The 19,658-nt window shown below is 40.3% G+C and overlaps 2 protein-coding genes across 3 annotated transcripts in view; one reads left to right on the top strand and one right to left on the bottom strand.

Moving 5' to 3' along the window:
- Positions 1 to 19,658, top strand: part of LOC131429877 (A disintegrin and metalloproteinase with thrombospondin motifs 9) — a 589,623-nt gene that overhangs the window by 414,723 nt on the left and 155,242 nt on the right. The gene's annotated exons all lie outside the window — the stretch shown is intronic.
- On the bottom strand, positions 2,569 to 9,325 carry LOC131429875 (vitellogenin-A1-like). The gene is made up of 2 exons (XM_058594310.1): positions 3,941 to 9,325; positions 2,569 to 3,875 (listed from the first exon to the last, which is right to left on the bottom strand). Exons 1-2 carry the CDS (start codon positions 9,081 to 9,083, stop codon positions 2,647 to 2,649), a joined length of 6,372 nt encoding a protein of 2,123 aa, XP_058450293.1. The 5' UTR covers positions 9,084 to 9,325; the 3' UTR covers positions 2,569 to 2,646.

The raw sequence follows: 19,658 nt of genomic DNA, 5'->3' as shown, positions 1-19,658 counted from the left end.
CTCGTTCCACGGAACGATTTCTTGAGTCGACCGAATGGGAAAAAGTTGCAGGGGGTCAAATCAGGTGAATTCGGTGGTTACTGAATGGTATTCGGTTCGGGTTCTACAAATTGTTTTCCCACAAATTTGGTCCTTTTCGGCGAATTGCTTCACGCAAACGTCTGATAATGTCGTTAACAATGTGATGAGAAATAATGGTACGAAGCAGAATTACATTCAAAAGAACTCCATTTTCGGAATTTCATTGAAACAATCCATGCATCAACAAAAGTATAAATCAACCGAAACATTTATCATTACAATAGTCTCACAGCTTCAATGTGTCAACAAATATTACCGCCAAATATACTTTGCATTAGGTGGAAACTTTGCATACGAAATCTGCGGATTGTCGTCGTCCAGGAGCGTCTTAAGGCACTACTCGCTTCGGTATTTCGAATGAAACTCCACCCATCGTAGTGGAAGGACTCAATCAGTGATCCGTCCCGATTGACATCAACGACTAACACTTTGTGTTCAGTGTTACACATTTGTTGTTAACTACTAGCTCCAGTTATTCGAAGATTGTTGATTGAATCCTTCCAAAAAGAAATAAATTCGCCGAACATTATGTAGGAACAGCAGTGCAGCTCGTTGTGTTATTTCCAGGTCCTCCTCGTGGGTTTGCTCCGAACTATTAACACACAACGTGTCTAATTCAGCTGTGAGTGGTGTCGTCACAATGTCCGCTACGATCGAAATGTGTCACCTGAACGAAAAGAATAGAAGTTATTAGAGGAGAAAATTTGAGATATAAAAACATTTACTTCTCTTTGGCAATCAGTATAAAGCGCTTCAGGTCAGTTTCAAGTTATAATATAAAGGTTATGGTAACTGTTATTCCAAGTCAATAATTTATCAACTTGTGTTGCCAGTTTCAATTTTTTTACATGCGGTTTCATTTTGACAATACAAATTACTGAGAGATATCTAAATTTACGATACAGTTCTGAAAGGCGAGTGACAGGTCGTGTCGTCGGCATGCACTATTTGATAATCTTTGATTCATCGAAATGAAAATCATGTTTCACTCGCGCCAAAAGGTATGTAACCCCGTAACAAACAAACAACTTGAAAAGTCACTGTAGATTCGAACTGAAATATCTAACGAATTTGGGTGTGGTCTACGATATGTTTCACAGTAATTGTTGTGAAACCGACAACTTTCAAGACAAGATAAGTGACTTGACTACACGTAGACGCGACTAAACAATTCAGCAAAATTTTATCGATTCTGTTAATTGCTCGCAGTTATTATCGATTGCCAACAACATTTTTCGCAGCACAGGTTTTGAATACGAAATTCCACCAAGTACCAGCGAATCCCAACACGGGTTTGTCCTTCACAGAAATGTAATGAAATTATTACGACTTTGTTTCGGTTAGTGCAATTCAGTCAAAAGCAAATGGCTGGCGGTTAAATCCAAGTTACCGAAAAAAATGTTTGAGTCTATATCTCCATGGTGAAGCGCCGTGTCGCCCTCCCACGTTGTGCTATGAAATTACAGTAAACTTCAAATTCAATCGTTTACTACGATTCGACAATTCGACATTAGAGCTTCATCGAAGAACAATGACACATTAGAGGTTTCATTTGTTTTGCTTTCCTTTTCATATTCTGTTGCGTAATTAGAAAAACGGTCGGAAATTTTTATGGAATTTTACATAATGAGTCAAATTTAGTAATTTAAATTTTTATAGAAGTGTTTATATTAAATTGTTTCACAATTGTTGTAGTCTATTGCTAAAAATTGAGCATTTTTGAGTGGCAAATTGGACGAAATACTCGCTCAGTTTGTTGGGACGGCTTGTTGTTGTTTGTTTTCCTACAAAAATAATGTGAAAATTGAGTGTTTTCTCGAATTAAAAAAAAATAAACACCAAAAATGTTAGTAAAACTAACTGCACTGATGAGTCGAAGACGAAATGTAAAAAATATTTGAAATAGTATTTTCTTTCCATTTAGCTCTTTTCCTTTGACATCAACTTGACTCACTGAGCAGCGAAACATGTCAGTAATACTAATAATATACAAGCTTTTCCAATTAGTAAACAGAATCGGAGAAAAGCCGAAAATTTTAAAAATAGAACACCGCATCGCACCATCCCCAAATACCTGCCGCGGTCGGCACTCGTCACTGGAGTCGAGTTCAAGTTCATCCGTCGGCTATTCAAACCGAACAAAAGCTGTAGATCAACTTTTGCACAACATCGTCTTAATTGAGTCAAGATGATTTCCGTCGGCAATCAATTCGCTGACAGTTATGAACAAGAACGTATGTTATGAACCAAATCAACGGATAAATGCATCCAATTGTCCTCCGGAGCCAACATCCTCAACGTGTTAACCGCAGTCAATTGACGCTGCTGGGGCTACTGGTTTTGTTTTTTCTTTTTTGTTTTGAAGTAGACACGAGTGGCGCACATCCAGGTTGGCCTTGATCGGTTATTCGATGTTTTGCACTTTGAGTTTATGTTTCAGAAGTGATTGAGAAAACAGTTAAAAAAATTAGTTGAAAAGTACTTTATTTTTTTTTTGCTGGATAAACAATCCATTTTGCAATGCTGTTATTAAGATTATAAATATTGTTTCCGGGTCATCAGAGCTTATGCGGCATTGTAGACGCAGCTCTTCGGCAGGTTGAACTTGACGGTCTTCGAAACGGTCTTGGCGCTCAGGTCCACGTTGACACCGCGGGCAATCTGTTTCTTGAACAGCTGAGCGGCACTATCGCTGGCGTCGCGGCAGTGCACATCGACGTATTTCGGGCTCTTATCGGAAGCGGAGCACTGTGAGGCGCAGGCCGGCAGCGGACGCAAGGTGAAACAGATCTGGTCACCCTGTTCGATGATCTGGTGCTGGTGCTGCAGTTCGCATTCCTTCACGGTGTGACGCTGCTGGTGGGGCTGGTATTCCTTTTCCTCCGAGGAGCTAGAAGAGCTGTTAGAGTCGGAGTTCGAGCCGGATTCCGATGACGAGGAAGACGATGATGACGAGGAGGACGAGGAAGACGACGATGACGAGGAGGACGAGGAAGACGATGAGCTATCATCGTTGACGTAGTGGTTGTAATAACGGTAACGCTTACGTCCGGCTTCCTGTTCGCTGATGATGTTTCCGTAGTAGTATTCCTGCTTGTAGCATTGTTCCTGAGATTCCTGCTGGTAGGCAATGTTGTAAGCTTGGGCAGGTCCGGAGCAGTTCTGGCCAGTGATGGCGTACGAAGCGGCGAAGTATTCCGGCTTATTCATGTAGCACTGGTTGGGTGAAACGAAGTCATCGTAGTATTCGCCATTGTTGGTTCCGCACAGACCAACGAAATCGTTGTAGTACGATTGGTCGGCGTAGATCCGGGCACGGTAGCCATCGTAGGCAATCTTAATATCGTCATCGCGGATGCTGATCTCCAACTCCTTGCCAGGACGAGCGTAGGCACGGAAGAAGGGTTGATCATTCTGATCGTTGGTGTACAATTCAACGGCGTATTTCTCGTGGATCTGCTGGGGCTTGCCATTGATGTAGACAAACGGCAACTCAGCACCGTTCGGGATTATGTCGATGTTGTAGTCGTTCTGTTTGTACTGTCCGAGTACAACCTTGAAGTACAGTTCCTTGTTGGGTCCGGAGCGGGCCAAGATGGTAACCTGTTCATCCTCGTCGAATCCATTCTTGAAGCGGTACTCGCTGTCGGCATTCTGGAAGTGGGACTGCTGAGCGTAGTAGTCGTAGTCAGGCTTCACAGTGTGCAACACGGCATGCCAGCACTCTCCCATTTCGTATTCGTAGGTATATCCATCGAAGGTATCGATGTATTTGGCAGATACAGCGCAGGAAGCTAGAAGAAGGAAAAAAAACGAAACAATTAGCACCGGTTACAACGTTAGTCGCTAACTGTATTACGTTGGTAATCTCCGCGGTAGGCATAGGAAGCAACACGTTCGTAATAATCCATATCGGGATGAACAGCAAAGAAGTAACGAGCGTAGTAATTTTCCATCGGGTAGTTCTCGATTTCGAAGGCATAGTCTGGAGCGTAGAACGAAGCATTGTAGTAATCGCCGTAGGGAGCCATCTCGAAGTTGAACTGATACTGGTTGCTCTTGCCCTTGTAGTAGTAGTTCGGGGTGAAGTAAGGATAGGTATGGTATTGGAAGTAGTCAGCCAAGTAGTAGGTCCAGTTCTTGGCGTAGGAGTCGACATTCTTGAGCTCAAAGTTGAATTGATACTGATCCAGATAGTTAGCCTGGCGGGTAGCGTTTTCACATTCTTGCAGTTGGTAATATCCGTTGTCCATTTGCTGCTTGCAACGCTGACCGACATCGGAAATGCGTAGGTAATGGCGGTATTCATCCGATTGGGACATTTCACCCTTCATGGAGATCTGAGCTCCACCCTGGCAACGTTCACCATAAGCGAATTCGTAGCGCATCGATGAGCTGGCATCGTAGTTCAAAGCGTTGATGAAGTTCAGTTTTGGTACATTCGGGAACTCGTTCTGGGCCGAGAAGCACATCTGGAACTGTTTGCCCTTGTATGGGACACCGAAGAATTGGTTCGATTGGCTGTAGGGACTGCCCGAGAAGAAGAACAAGAAGCGGGACTTCTCGTCGACTGGGCTATCGGCGTAAGCAGCCGTAAACACGTACTCGCTCTTCTGTTGATGACCTTCGAACGTAAATCCAAAATCGTAAACGGCAACATCACTGTTTCTGATTCCGGCAGCGGCATTCTTGATGAACTGTTCCTGGCGACGGTGGCTACCTGGGGTGTAGTCAAAGGGTTGAGCGTAGTTGTTTTCGTTGTAGTATCCAGCGTATGCATGACGTCCCTTCGGGTGTTTGGCATCGGACTCCTGGAAGTCCTGATCGAAATCACCCTCCTTGTAGTGATAGGCGAACTTCATGGACTTGGCAGCGCTACGCTGTGCATCGTAGTAGACATTGAACTGATGGTAGTGGTAAGTCTGGGCCGCAAACGGATACCATAGAGCCGAGGCGTAATCGTAGTCTTGCAACATTTCATAGAAACGTCCATAGTTGAAGAAATCAGTATCGTACTTGGCATAGAAGCGCAAAGCGTAACCGGTCATTTTGTCTCCAACGGTGCTCTCGAAAGTTTTAGTCGTCTGTTCTTCATCGTGCACAATTCGGGCATTCGGACTTTCAGCGATCGGGCGAATTTCCGAGATGTCCTTGTATCCAGTGTATGGCCAAGAGCTGAAATGGAACAGCAAGTGGTCTTCCTTTGGTTCGAGGAACTCGTACTCGAATTCGTATTCGTCATTCTCGAAATCAAAATCGAAATCCATACTGAACGGCAGATATCCTTGGAACTTTTGCTGGTAACCGGCGATGTAACGTTGATGGTCGAACGGAGTGATAAATCCAACCTTGGCATCAACCAAACGGTGATACAGTAGATTGGCGTCAATCGATCCGTTGACAACACGTGGCCAGTGGAAGTATTCATCATTTTCATTCTCTGGGTATCCGGCAGCCTTCTTGTAGATGGCCGGATGCGTTTCGACGGTAGCTTCGGTTTCAACCTTGACAACGGTTGGCGTCTTCAGGGTGTACACGAATGGGAAACCAGATGCCAATGGAAATGCTAGAGTAACGGCTTGCTGCTGGTAGAACTTGGTGATGTTAAAGGTGTAACCATCTTCCAGGTCTTCGGCGAACTCCTTCAGTCTACGTGGGAAGTTCTCAATCGATTGATTGTTGAATGCGTAGAAATATTCTCCGTTGAAAATCTTCATCAAAAATTGTCCCTCCAACTCCTGGGCTTCCTCTGGGTCAATGTTCAACAGCTTGGCAATGCGAGTGGTCGACCATTTCTGGGGATCCTTTTCGCTGAATTCGTTCTTGTTGTACTTCTGGTAGTAATCGCTCTGCGGTCCATGAGATTTGTAGTACTTATCGAAATATTCACTCTTCTTGTTCGGGTACTGTTTGTAATACTTGTAGTAGTAATCAGCAGACTTGTAGTCATCCTGGATGCTGGCGGTATCGTACTGCTTGTCCAGAAGATCAACGAAGCTCTCCATGCTCGAAACCAGGTAGTAGAAAGTGCTGTAACGTCTGACACCTCCGAAGTTCTGGTGCATATGATACAACAAACCACTGGGCAAGTAATGGTCATCAGCGGCAATCTGAGCAATGTACATGCGGTAAGAGTAATCCAGGTTTTCCATGGCGTAGTCGCGAATGTAGGCAGAAGAGTACTGCAGGCTGTAAACATCCGGGTTCAACAGTTTGTAGGCAGCTTGAGCATTCTCGGCAAATTCGTTATCGTCATCGTATTCATCGGCTTCGGCGGCATACTCCAGAGCGGATTTCACAGCAGCACGCACGTACGAGCTGGGATCGTAGTTGGTGTACTCGGCCATACGCTGGAGCATTTCTGCCGGTGGTTGTGTGCGCATCAACAGATACACGGCAGCACTACGGATCTCATGGAAATCTCCGGTGTTCTGGTATACCTTGTACAGAACGGAACGAGCCAATTTCGGGTAGTTCTCGACCAACTCATCTAAAGCGACGATCATGGCAAGACGCTGGAAGTTACTGACGGGAATCTTTCCTTCCAGATAGGGTTCATATACGTTCAAAATTTCCGGATGACCTAGGTTTCCGAGAGCACGAATGTACACCTGAATCCGAATGCTATCTCCTTCGTTGACAGCTTCACGCATTTGATGGGCGAACCATGGTACGATCTTGTGAGCGACTATTTTGTAGTCCGAATCAGCCAAACGTCCGAAGCTGTAAACCGGATAGTAATTGTATGCCGAGGCATTGTTGACCTGAGCACGGTTCACGAATTTGGTGAACGAGAAAAGGGCCGTTACGTTCAGGCTGTCCTGGTGCTGGACGGTATCAGAGGTCACCAATAGGAAGAATTCATGCATCAGGGCTTCGGTTGGGTAACGGATCGACTGGGGCAGAGTTGCGATAACGCTGGCAGCCTCGGGGCCACGCAGTTTCTTCTCTTCGATGTACTCCTTGATCACCTTGAAGGCCGGTGGAGTTCCTGCCTCGGCCAGAGCATCGCGGAAGGTATTCCAGGCATCGACGCGTTTGCTGAATTTCTCGCTGTTGTTGTCTCCCTCCTTGCGTTCCTTCTGGGAAACGAAGTATTTCTGTGCGGCATCGTAGATTTCCTGGTAGCTCATGGTACGAATGACACGAGACAAGATGTTGAATTTGCTCAAGGTGTTGGATTTCGGGAGCGACGATGGGTTCTGGAGCTCATCAGAAATTTCCTGGACTAGCTTGTAGATGGCACGTGGGGCATCAAAGTTGCGAGCATACTGAACGCTGTATCCCTTGTATCCGGTGTAGTACGGCAAGAATGGAGTTTGCGGGGCATCTTTGAAGCTTTCCGGGGCTGGCTGGTAGTAGGCTTCATCACTCTCCACAGAGTACGATTCCGAAGAAGAGGATGACGAAGACGAAGAAGATGATGACGACGACGAGGACGAAGAAGAGGACGATGATGACGACGACGAAGAAGACGATGAGGAAGAGGATGATGAGCTGTTGTTTCTTCCCTGGTTATGTTCGTTGGATTCCGATGAGCTGGACGAAGATGATGAGTCAGAGCTGCTCGAGTCCGAGCTGGTATCATTTGGGCGACCCAATCGGTACTGGTCCATCTTATAGGCCTGATAATATTGCTTTTCCTTGTAGGCATTCAGATCGCGACGCTGTCGGCTCTTCGATTCTTTCAATTTGTTGGCGTAGTTTTCAGCAGGGCTGCGTTTTTCGTTCTCCTGGGATTCCGAACTGGAGCTGGAAGAGTCCGAAGAGCTTGACGAGTTAGAATCCGACGATGAAGATGATGATGAGTCGGAAGACGATGAAGAAGACGAAGATGATGACGAGGACGACGACGATGACGATGATGAGGAGGAGGACGAATCGGTTTCGTTTCCTGGACGAACGCTGTTCTTCTTGTCGCTGGGCATGTTGTAGCTGTAGACCAGATCGACATACACCTGACGGTCATCGGCTGGGCCTTGTGGGTTTTTCTCGTAAGGATACACTCCGTAGAGCGATGCGTTGACCTGAGAGTAGACCATAGCCTTCTCTTGGTTGACCAGGGACGGAGCGATCACAACCTTGTTGGTGGTGCTTGACGATTGGATGGTGTAGTTGTACCAGCTACCGCTGAGGAACAGGCGAGACACGGCAGATTTGGAGGCGAAATTTCCCATCTGGTTAGTGTTCGGCTTGAAGTCACTATCGCCGCTGAAGCCATAGTGGTATCCCATGCGTTGCTCGCAGTTATCGTAGTTCATGGTCTTTACAACTTCAAAGTAGTACTGGCCATCCTCACGGAGTTGCGGTTGTGGAACCCATTCTGGGTAGGAACGGGTCATGTACTCAGGAACAGCGTTGACATCGTACAAAGTTTCGCAATTGCCAGTGACCGATGGTTCCATGACCTTGTAGGCTCCGGTGAAGGAGTTGTTCTCCGGGAACTGGTTGTACTTGGAGTTGATCTTGTTCGATCCATAGGTATCCAGCTGGAACTGGCTGACCCAAGCCTTCAGGATGTTTGCCTCATTGTTGGGAATGGTTTGTTCGACGTACAAACCGGTGATGTATCCCTTGTGGTAACGAATTCCGAACGGCTTGGAGCTCATCGGCCACGGTTTGTATTGGAGGTTATGTTCATGGAAGTGAGTACGGTATCCTTGAGGCAAACGCTCGTTCATCACGGCATACTCAGGGTTCTCGACGTAGCCAACCACGTAATTCGGTTCCTTTGGCCGCAGGACCAAACGGGCCCGGGAGTAAATTCCGGTCCACTGGTCGTCGAGATCGTGCAGAGCCGTCAGCGTCATGGAAGTAACATTGTAGACGTATTCACGGTTCGGTTCCCAGGCGCCATACTCGTAGCCAGTTTTGTTCTCCGGTCGGCTGTAGTAGAACTCATTTTTGTAGTCGTACTGATAGGCAGCACTGATCCCCACTGTCGATAAAATTGTGATAAAAACGATGATGTTAGATTGATTGATCGCATTAGAACACTCCATCCCGATAGTACATACCAAAAGCGAGGACGAGTAGTTTGACAAACATTTTCGTTAAACGTCCGAAGCTGAAATGCTATTCCGGTTGTGTTCACCTCAGAACACCAAAATGGAAAGTGTACCGATTCAGATCGAAGCGTGAGTTTTTATATTGAAAATTAGCTGATTTCTTGCAAAATCCTTATCACCAAAGTAAAGGATTCTTCCACCCGAGGCCCCATATCAGCTGAGCTTAGTCGGCTGGTCGGTGCACAAACATTGTATTAGCCACAATATGCAGTTTGCAGTTGCAGATGCAGTTCGATTAGCAACGTCAGTGACAGCAACCGCATCAGTTCGACAGGTGGCACAAAGATTTTTTTTTGATGAGCTATGAGTTCGAATGTTACAGCTGGAGTTGTTTGACGAAACATATTTTTCTCGTGCTGTTTTTAGAGGGTTATTTATTTCTAAGACGAAAAATTAGCCAAACTTGGTTAAATACAGGAAGTGTCAAAACTCGAAGTTTTCAGTTGTTTCATTTATGTGAATTTCGATCTTAGCAATTTTCAAACAGTATTTGTTTCCTGAGTTTGAAAATTGTGATCTAGTGATTCTGGTGCATCGATTGCCGCTCAGAATTGCCTAAATAGCCTTAGTTCTGCAACTAAAGTAAATTATCCCAAGTAGCACGTTAAGTTGCTGTCCTGTATTTTTCTACGGATTGTGCAATTTATCAAATTAGTTCATATTACTATTGCAGTAACTGTTGTGTTATGGAAAAAGCGCAATTTTTCTGCGTTGTGCAACATATCTTAAAGTTCTTCCGTTGTCAAGAACTTTTTTTCACAATTATTGTGCAACTGATACAAAAACTCATGCATCGATCTCATTACAAATGCAGCAATTAAATCAGTGAAAAAACAATTGTGGAACTCATGGGAACTACTACGTAATGTAAACAAGAATTGATTTGATGTTTACAAAAACATAGCAAACATAATTTCTAATAAATAAGTTTCATATTTGATTTTCTATACAACTGCCCGTGACACAAACATGGAACTCTAAAAAATATTCTGCACATAAATAAATGGTAATACTACATATTGTAGAAGTGATCATTTATGTTTTAGTAAATAGAAAATCGACAACGAACTGCATTTTTATGGTGAAACATGTCTTCGTACGCCTGAAATTATCAAGCGCCTTTTAATGTACGTGTTTTGATGATTGCACATCAATTTCTATGAAAATAACAATCTATTCTTTTCAATAAATATGATCGGAAGAGTGTTTTAAATATGTATAAGAAAGTTATCAAATATTCATACACCTTTTCAGACGATTTTAATCATATTGATGTTTCAATTATTCTTAAAAATTTTGAAATGAATATTTCTTCAATATTTTCCAATATGGCATCGAGGGTAACAGTGTGTTGAAAAGAAAATGGTTCACCCAACGTAATGATTTATTTTACCTATATAAAAGGAAATATAAACATGTAAATATTGAAATGAGAAATTTTGGTTTTTATTTATTTTCAAACTAGTTGACTTAAATAACAATACAATTAAGTCATTCTTCTTAGTGAATCCGACATTTGTGATACGCACTGTAGGTATTATTTTGGTGAGCCCATGTGCTTTAAATGCAAAACCAAGTTGCTCAAGCGGTAATATGTAACTATGAGAGTAACTATGATGAACTCAACTTTTCGTTCATTATCTTTGAAAAGTGATGTCATTTTTTCGCGAGATGAAAACCGAATACAAATTATCTGATTCGATTTTCGTTTTCATTGCGTATGTAATTTCTGTATTTCTGAAACTTTTATGATATTATTCTCATGTCGGCAAGTTTTTCGTTCATTTCAAGCAGATAAATTTGGTACAACTTATTTGCAAGTTTCGAATTGTTTTTCTAAAAATGAAGAGAACTGCACACACTGACCTAAAATTTCATGAGGCAGTCAAGACAATGCGGACTCGGCAGCAAAATAGTTTCTACTGCGAGGTTTTCAATTCGGCCTATCAGTTTTTGCCTTGCGGAGAGCATAATTTCACTATTTTTTCTTCACAAGATATATACAGCCATTTGGCATATATTGAGTCCGATTCAATTATGACAGCCATTTGGGAAATTTTTGATAAGTTGATCAATTGGTTTAGTTACTTCGTTTTTACATGACGATGTGAAAATTTTGGCAGAACTTCTATAACTACTAGTGCAACGTGGGCAAGTTGGTGATTTGCTGCACAATTGTTTTAGATATACTTGAAATTGTTCTATAGTGATTTTTTCGGTATTATCGTAAAACTTAACAGGTATAAGTTGCACAACCGATTTTAATATATTTAAAAATCTTTTTGAACATATCTAACATAAAAAAACAATTGTAAGACAATTGTAGACCCTCTTGAAATTTCAATAAGTTACATTTGCTACTTGGGTAGAATCTATTCAATTTGGATTTGGATCTAAATTTTTGGTGGTGCTTTTGTGATTATTCCAGTTGAAATTGTTATTGGTGGATGCTTGAGGGTCACATTTTGGATTTCACTTCATTAAAAATATTTCACTCAACTGTGCGACTTTATTTTTCCATTACTGGAATCACCCAACCAAACGGAAGTAATCTGCTAAACGCATGTTACATGTTAAGTTGCGAACTGTAGAAAAAGGCCGAATCAGTTTGTAAGTCGCTTACTTTGATTGCATTAACTTACTTCGGTCGGTATCACCATGGAATCAACCTCGTGTTATTTTCTGGTTTGTATCGTTTTTACCGGGATTCATTCTTTTTTCGCCTGATGCCGAAACTAACAAAGTTTTCATCCTAACTGCTGTCAAACTGTTTGTTTGAAGCCAGTTTTGAACCTAGCTTGAACAACATTGAACTGAAACTCGGGTCAGTTTTGATCCTGATTCTAATGTTGTTTTCGCTTGAGAAAACTGAAACTGACCCAGAGTAGTTTCATCAAACAAACACTTTTCACGAAACAGTGTTGATTTCGCACTTAGCAACGGGGGTTTGAGTAAAACTGATTTAAAAACCAGGTTCGAAACTGACTCAATTTTCAGTTCAACAACGTTGAAACTATAGGTTCGAAACTGACTTCAAACAAACGATTTGACAGCAGTTAGAGTGGAAACTGGGTTAGGTTTGGCATCAAGCGAAAACGACATAACAATGGTTTCGCTCACACCGCTTTTGCCAATGTCGTTTTCAAACAAATAATTTTCACAAAACTTAGTTGGGTTCGCACTTAGCAACGGGGATGTGAGCGAACCCGATTTAAAAATCGAGTTCGAAACTGACTCCACCTTCGGTGCAATGGCGTTGAAACTAGGCTCGAAACTGGCTTTAAATAAACGATATTCTAGCAATTAGGGTGGATATTGGGTTAGGTTTGGCTTCCACCAAGAACCGCCACGAATGCGAACCAAACTAGTTGTGTGTTGTCTACACTAAAAAAAATTGCACTAAGAAGTTTCATGAGAATAAAAGTGTTGTGTTCTAACTGCATTCTGACTGAAGTACTGCTGAAAATTGAAACGGAATAGCATACCTCTACTTGTTCATCGATTATCTCTGACTTTAAAGACTTATATCAAAAGTCTAGTCTAGTAATTATCAAAAGTCTCGATAATTTAGTTTAGATATGATTAGTACATAAAACATACGTTATCGTGATAAAATTAAATGTTATATTTGTCTATGAAGAAAATTTCATCAGTTTCGATGTGTCCGCCATTTTATCAACTTTAGTTTCCTGGTAGCGTGAGAAAAAGGGGAACGAGAAAAGAGAAATTAAATCGAACTCAATGATGGTCCTAAACACATAGACGCAAAAGGAATTTAGGGAGTCACGAGGTCGATTCAAAATCTATACGCTATCAGGCCTTAAGAGGTTATATACAAATATCAGGTGAGAGAGTAAACTAAGTGATACTAGGTGATTTTCTAAAAGGGTTTCGAAATAACCAGTTTGTTGGTAGTACTATGGTAGTAGTTATTGTTCCTATCCTGAAGCTTGTTTTATTGAATAGGCGGTGAATTTCGGTGAATACTTCCTCTAAGGCGAACCACCACAAATCAAAACAGTAGAAGTAATATTGAAGAGAAATATTTGTTGGTGTGATTGAACGCTGTCCCAAAAGAAAATCAAATAAATCGATGTTCAAAATCATAAACAAAAAATTCATTGGTTCACTCGCCAGTAAAGCCGCCTATTCGTTTCCTTGAGGGCACCAAGGATGCCATTGCTCTTCGACGAAATTTAAAAACGCGTGTCACAAAAAAAGGTTTTAAAAAACTCAATCGAAAAAAAAAATTTTTTGTTCCGTTTATAGAGGTTTTAATCTTAAGGTCATTCACCTCTTCGGACCCGAAAAATGTTCGAACCCCATTAGCGGAAATAGAACCAAGGTGGGTTGAAAAAGATATGAAATTCAGTTGAAAAGTTTTGAGTTCACCAAAACGGTATTTTCAAACAAAAACGCTATTTCTAGATAATCGCGCTTAAATTTTGACTCGTCAAGTGCTTATGGAATGGTTGTCATTTGAAATCTAATGGTCCAGTGCTTGGATTTCACCTAAGGATGGCTTTTATCGTACGTTCACTAGCAACTCTTCACACGATTGAATCAGTGCAATCAAAGAGAGACGGATATCATCGCAACAACAAAAACCCGGCATGGCTCATTTAACATAGAATAGACACCAGTCCGAGAGCTGGTCTTACAAGCCAGTTGTCGTATGTTCGAGCCCCGACCTTTAAGGGTTCTTAGTGTCAGTAGGACTAGCCATGCAATGATTCTGTACACTAAGAATGGGCTGCGAAGTCTGTTGAAACAGAAAGGTCAAATTCCACAAAAGAAATGTAATGCCAAGACTTTGACTTTGTTTTGCTTTGCGAGAGCGAATTTCTCTCGATGACATTTCTGAGAATCAAAGATTAGCACGCTGCTGTGGGGAATTTTCACCCATCAATTTCGAAAAGTATATTCTTTCAGAATATGCAAAAATATGAAATTTCAGCCCCAGGTTTGTAACACAATTCTCGATGAACGAACATTAGAAAGGCCCCAAGTGCAAATGAGTTTCTTTTAGTTTACTTTCTCTTTCAATAGTTAGATAAAAGGTACCGTAATATTCGAAAGAGAGAATAGAAACAAAGAGAAACTTTCATTTCTTCTTGGTCTCAAAAACTTATTCAGTCTAAACGATCATTTAAAGCAAATCTCTTTCTCGCAAACTAGTTTTCTTTAAATCAAAAACCAGAAAATAGTCGCTGTGGACAAAACCTGGTGAATATGATGGATGCGTTCGCTATTCGAATTTCAATTCGTGGAAATTAGCCAACGTAACGACGTAAGTTGTTTTTGACCAGCTGTGTGAAAAAAAATTCATACATAATAGTGAATACACTCTCTTCTGATATCTTTACGAAGTTAACTATCTCCTGCTTTGCTTAAAGCATAGCTCGGATAAAATGCTTATCAAGCTTTTCCTTCACATGCACAGTTTTTTTTATTAAAACTGTTTCATCGGCCCTTATTATCGTTCTCACTTCCATTTTCACTTCACTGACATATCACTTTAATTGTTTTTACCTATTACCAGTAACACGCACAGTGTAGTGATCACTTTTTGCATTTTTATTAAGATTAGAAAGCCTATAACCAACGTGACGACATCTCATCCGTAATGTTGGCTTGGCAACAATTCAAAACATTTAATCCGAAATGTTGGTCGTTAGCTTTACATTGTAATTAACAGGCCGTTTGCTCTTTTAGAACCGGAAGCTGTCATTCCAAACGAACAGCTGTCGTCGCTCTGGTTGAAGACACTCTAATTAAGATAACTTCTGACACTAAGTTGGGCTCATTTTTGACATAAATTTATTCAGATTAATTCGGCTAGGTCACAGAAGCATGGTGTATTCATATATCGAATTCATAAAGGAAAGAATGATAACAGAAGCATGTTTCAGCGTTTATGTCATATATTTGGCATCATTCCTTAAGGTCTGAGGACAGAGGGCCACGTGTTGAGTTTTAAATCGACCACGTGGCTCGCTCAATTCCCTTTGCGCATCGTATTTTTCTTGTACTCTCTCGTATATGAGCAAACTGTACCGGGTTGCCAGCATACATTTTATTATTTTGATGAGAAGTTCTATCACATTATTCTATCGTATGGGTTGGACATTACATAGATTCCAATGAACAATGAAAAAATATTCAACTTTCACAAAAATTGAATGTCTGTGTGTTTGGCAGCCTTGTCGAGCCAATTTTATTTCTCTCTCCTTTTTCAGAATGCTATCAGGAATCCAAAGTGAAAAAAATGGTGGATGCATTGAAACTGACTTTGTTTCACAGAAAAATACAAGACTTTATTTTTATCGCGATAACATATATGTTTTTATGTACTTATCGCATCTAAACTAAATTATCTAGACTTTGTCACGGTTGATTTATGATACAAGCCTTCAAAGCCGAGATATTGCGTTTCAATGAATTTCGAAAATCATATTATTCGAGTGTCGCTGATTTAGGAAATAACTCCAAATTAGAGTGCCTGTGAGGAGAGTATCGAAAGCTGTTCGTTTGTAGACAACCTTTTTTTTATCTACCTAGTGGTGTAATGAAGTCATTCTCATATTACTTATATTTTCAAAATACCACTAAAAGATTCTGTCAAGATTGTTTTTTCAAACTTGAGTAAAATCAAAACTTTCTTGGGGTATAAACCACCATAACCTCTGTCCTATATGACAGGTTAACATAGATTTGAATTTGGCAACCCTGCACGCTATGCAAATCTGAACAAAGCACGTTGTGTGCTAGGCGGAGGTGTTTTCTTCTTCCGTACCGATGCGTACCGATTCTGCATCATTTTGTATGACAGTTTGAACGTTTTGATACTCATTGCCCTAAATTTCGAAAGCAGAAGTCGGATCTGAATGAAATTGCACAGTATTTTTTGAAACACTGAGAGCTTCAATTTGAATCATGATTTGTGAAAATCGGTTTAACGGTTGCTGAGAGATCAAGTGAGTTCTGTTTTTGGAGCTTCTCTTCACAATTACCGGTGCGTTCGGAAGCGGAAACCGAGGACTAGTGGTCCCAAAGTAGATTCATATATCCACTAACCAACTAGATCTCCCAACTAAATGAATTTACCAATAAGTTTTATAAGAAGTTGCACCTCGTTTCACCATCACTTTTGAAAAAATACCCATGCAATCGAAATTTTTTCGCTCATTGCACTGTAATACCGGAACCGGAAGTCGGGTCTGGATCAACTTTTCGTGGACCTTTTAAGAAATAAAATATATCTCACAGCACTTCGGATAATCATTAGAGATTATTTCTAATTGTTGGAAAATGTGAAAGCATCAATGTTTTTTATTGATAAATATTTTTTATAGTTTCTGCCACCTCGGCATCACTGTGTGACGTAGCCTAGGGAAAACGTAACGTAAGAAGTAGTAAGAATTCATTACAATAATCGCAAATCGTTCAGATACACGAGTTTTTAAATAATAACGATTGAAAAAAAACTTTGAACATTGCACGGAAAAACCAGCGATCGCAAAACAACTAAAATATTAGTTGTTTTTCTGATTGTGATTGGTTAAAATTTGGTACAACTAATCGTCTATTGTTTTAACTAATCTATCATTTTTGATTTATCGTGCTGACAGCTAAACAACGACACCCAACAAAGAAACGCACCACAAACAAGTAATGAAATGTTTCAGTTGAACAATGCCAAACACCCTGAGCGAACAATGAAACGTTTCAATGAGGTGTCACTCGTGCAATTGAGCAAAGACACAATCCCAGCAAAGTTACTTGTATGCATGAAAGCAAAAAAATGTCTCAGTTGTTCCAACCAATTATTCAGTTATTTGAACTTAAGACGCCAATTGTAATAAATATTTTTTACTATTAGCCTCTTCTGGGGGCAGCTAATCGTTCACTGCTTGAACAACGAAATTTTACCTAATTAACTGCTTATATCTATATCACTAAACTCACAAAGGATATAGAAATGCACCAAAAGATTACAATTCTCAAAAGGGAACTCACCAGAAAAATGGTCACAGGGAATTAGGAAATTTTTCCTTCACTTGCAGAATGGCTCGCTGGTAAACCTAATGCTACAGATACACTTTCAAGAAAATACAAATAGAACCACTTCACTTTAGAAGAAAGTTTTTAAGTGTTAAGCGGTTTTAATAACATTGACATGAACTGTCCTAGAATACATTACTCTCAGATGAAATTGAAACATTTATACTGTAGGAATATCTATTTAACACATGGAAAACTTGTTTTACAATTAACTGATATATTTCTCTGCCTACTTTCACTTACATAAAACAACCACTACGTAACTAACATAAATGACGTTAATTTACCATTGAAAATTTTCAATATGAAACGCTTCTGGTGAAATGAAGAGGTTTTTTGTTCTGCGTTTCGCTGTCTTCGTTCTCCGCTAAGTGACAGCTTTTTTACAACAATTTCGGTTACCTGGATAGTTATGACAAAATCAACAGATATGTTAGTTAAATCAACAACATTTTAGTTGAAACAACCAGGGCGTGAAACAGCAATTGCAATATTGTAATTTTGTGATCTGCGGGTTCTCCGTGTGGTTGGAAAGTTTTTAAGATATCACGTTCACTACAACGGTATTGAAAAAAAAACCACTGTTTCAAGATAATCGCGTTTAAAGTTTTACTTGTCAAGTGCTTATGGAACGGCTGTCATTTGAAAACTAGTAGGTACTCCAACCTGGATAAAATTTCACACAGAACTTTGTAACACAATTGTTCCAACGGTGCTCCAACACCAATTTCTACACCACTTTTATATCTCGATTTCTTCTTGGTCTCAAAATCTTGTTTAGTCTCAGTACGGAGAACCCGTCAATAACAATTTTGCAATTGTTGATTCTTGCCTTTGTTGTTTCAACGGAAAAGCAAATTATTTAACTAACTAAACGGAATTAAAAAGTTCTTACCAAACGCGCTTCCGAAGTACACTCGCATTTGTGGTTTTGATCAAGAATTAGTATGATGGCAAACACATAAACGCAAATCGACTGTACGATGATTGCTTCTTCTATTATTACAAAATGTAAAGCAAAATATAATTAGGTTATGGTTGAAAATGATACACTTGTACACTTTTGCATGCGAATGAACCAATGAGCGAAACACTTTTTCCAAAACAATTACAAACTAAATAAATTCTACGCAACAATTCTAAATGATTTTTACTTTCTTATTTTGAAAATCACTGGATATGCTGTAATAACTTGATATTTTTTCAAACATAAACAAACGTTGTCATAGTTACGATGCACACCGATTCAATGGCACAGTTGCCACTAGACTCGTTTTTCCAAAGAAACTGGCGACCATTTGCTTCGAAGTGCTTCGAACATGAGCAACTTTTGTTGTATTTTGCTCTACGTCTTGAAAGACCGATACAGTCAATTGCTGTTGCTGTGTTTCCGACTCATATGGCACATAGATCCATGATTTGTCACCTGTCACGATTCTATATACGTCTCTTGAGCTTCTGCGTTTGTATTTCTTATGCATTTTTCTGCACCAATGTACACTAGGCTTCTTTTGCGTGACTGTCAAGTTATACGGGATCCAACGGGAATCAATCTTTCTCGCGGTTGAATGTTCATGCAATATTAAATGTACACGAGTTGAAATTAGCAGATCACACACAGCGCAACTTTGCGCAAAACGACCGATACAACACTATGTTGTATTCGATATTTATTGTTTTTTTTCTTTCTCAAGAGAGTCGACGAAGACAATATCATGTACATCCCAAAATACTGAAATACATATTGTCACATATTGACGCAAAAAAAAATCTGATTTTTTACTGCTAAACATGGCCAAACACTGTTCTGAATCATCAACAGCATGTTGTTTTCGATCGACTGTGAGTAAACGCGGCACCCACCATGAAAACAGCTTTCTTATCAAATATTGTAAACACACTGTCTTCTGATATTTTAACGGCCTTAACAATCTCGCACTATTTCAATCTATGATTAGATATAACCAATTCGTGAACTAGTTTGATGATTTTTGTAGTAACCACCACAATTGGACGACCACGTTTGAATTTAATAATCCAATAACAAATTATTATTTTTAATGGAGCAGCGTCCGGATAACACTTTTGAAGCAGCTTCAAAGCTTGTACAGTTTTTTCCATCATGAAGCAATAATAGCTCAACTAAACGACTGTCACTTTTTTCTAACTCTTTGAAATGTCATAAAATTTCACACATAGTCTTTTGGCCGTTGGTACTTCATAAACGTCATATAGATTTGATAACGATAGCGCCATCTGTGCGTCTGGTACATAAGTTATGTTTGACCGCGAAGATCTTTGCGTTTTTAAGCTCAATCTTTGGCCCATCAGTATATTCTGTTGCATCGCGAGGGTGGATTAGCAGTTCAACATAAACTGTAAATGCAGTGATGAGTCGAAGACGTTAATTCTGAAATAAGGAAAAACAGTTAAGTGCGCTTTGCA

This window comes from Malaya genurostris, chromosome 2, assembly GCF_030247185.1.
Source record: "Malaya genurostris strain Urasoe2022 chromosome 2, Malgen_1.1, whole genome shotgun sequence".
Lineage (NCBI taxonomy): Eukaryota > Metazoa > Arthropoda > Insecta > Diptera > Culicidae > Malaya > Malaya genurostris.
This window is presented reverse-complemented; position numbering and strand designations above follow the sequence as displayed.

What these genes read in the sequence shown, in the direction of transcription:
- LOC131429875 (XM_058594310.1), bottom strand. Translation starts at nt 9,083, where the DNA reads ATGGAGTGTTCTAATGCGATCAATCAATCTAACATCATCGTTTTTATC. An exon ending in CTACCGCGGAGATTACCAAC is followed by an intron (nt 3,876 to 3,940) that starts GTAATACAGTTA and finishes TCCTTCTTCTAG; the next exon opens with CTTCCTGCGCTGTATCTGCC.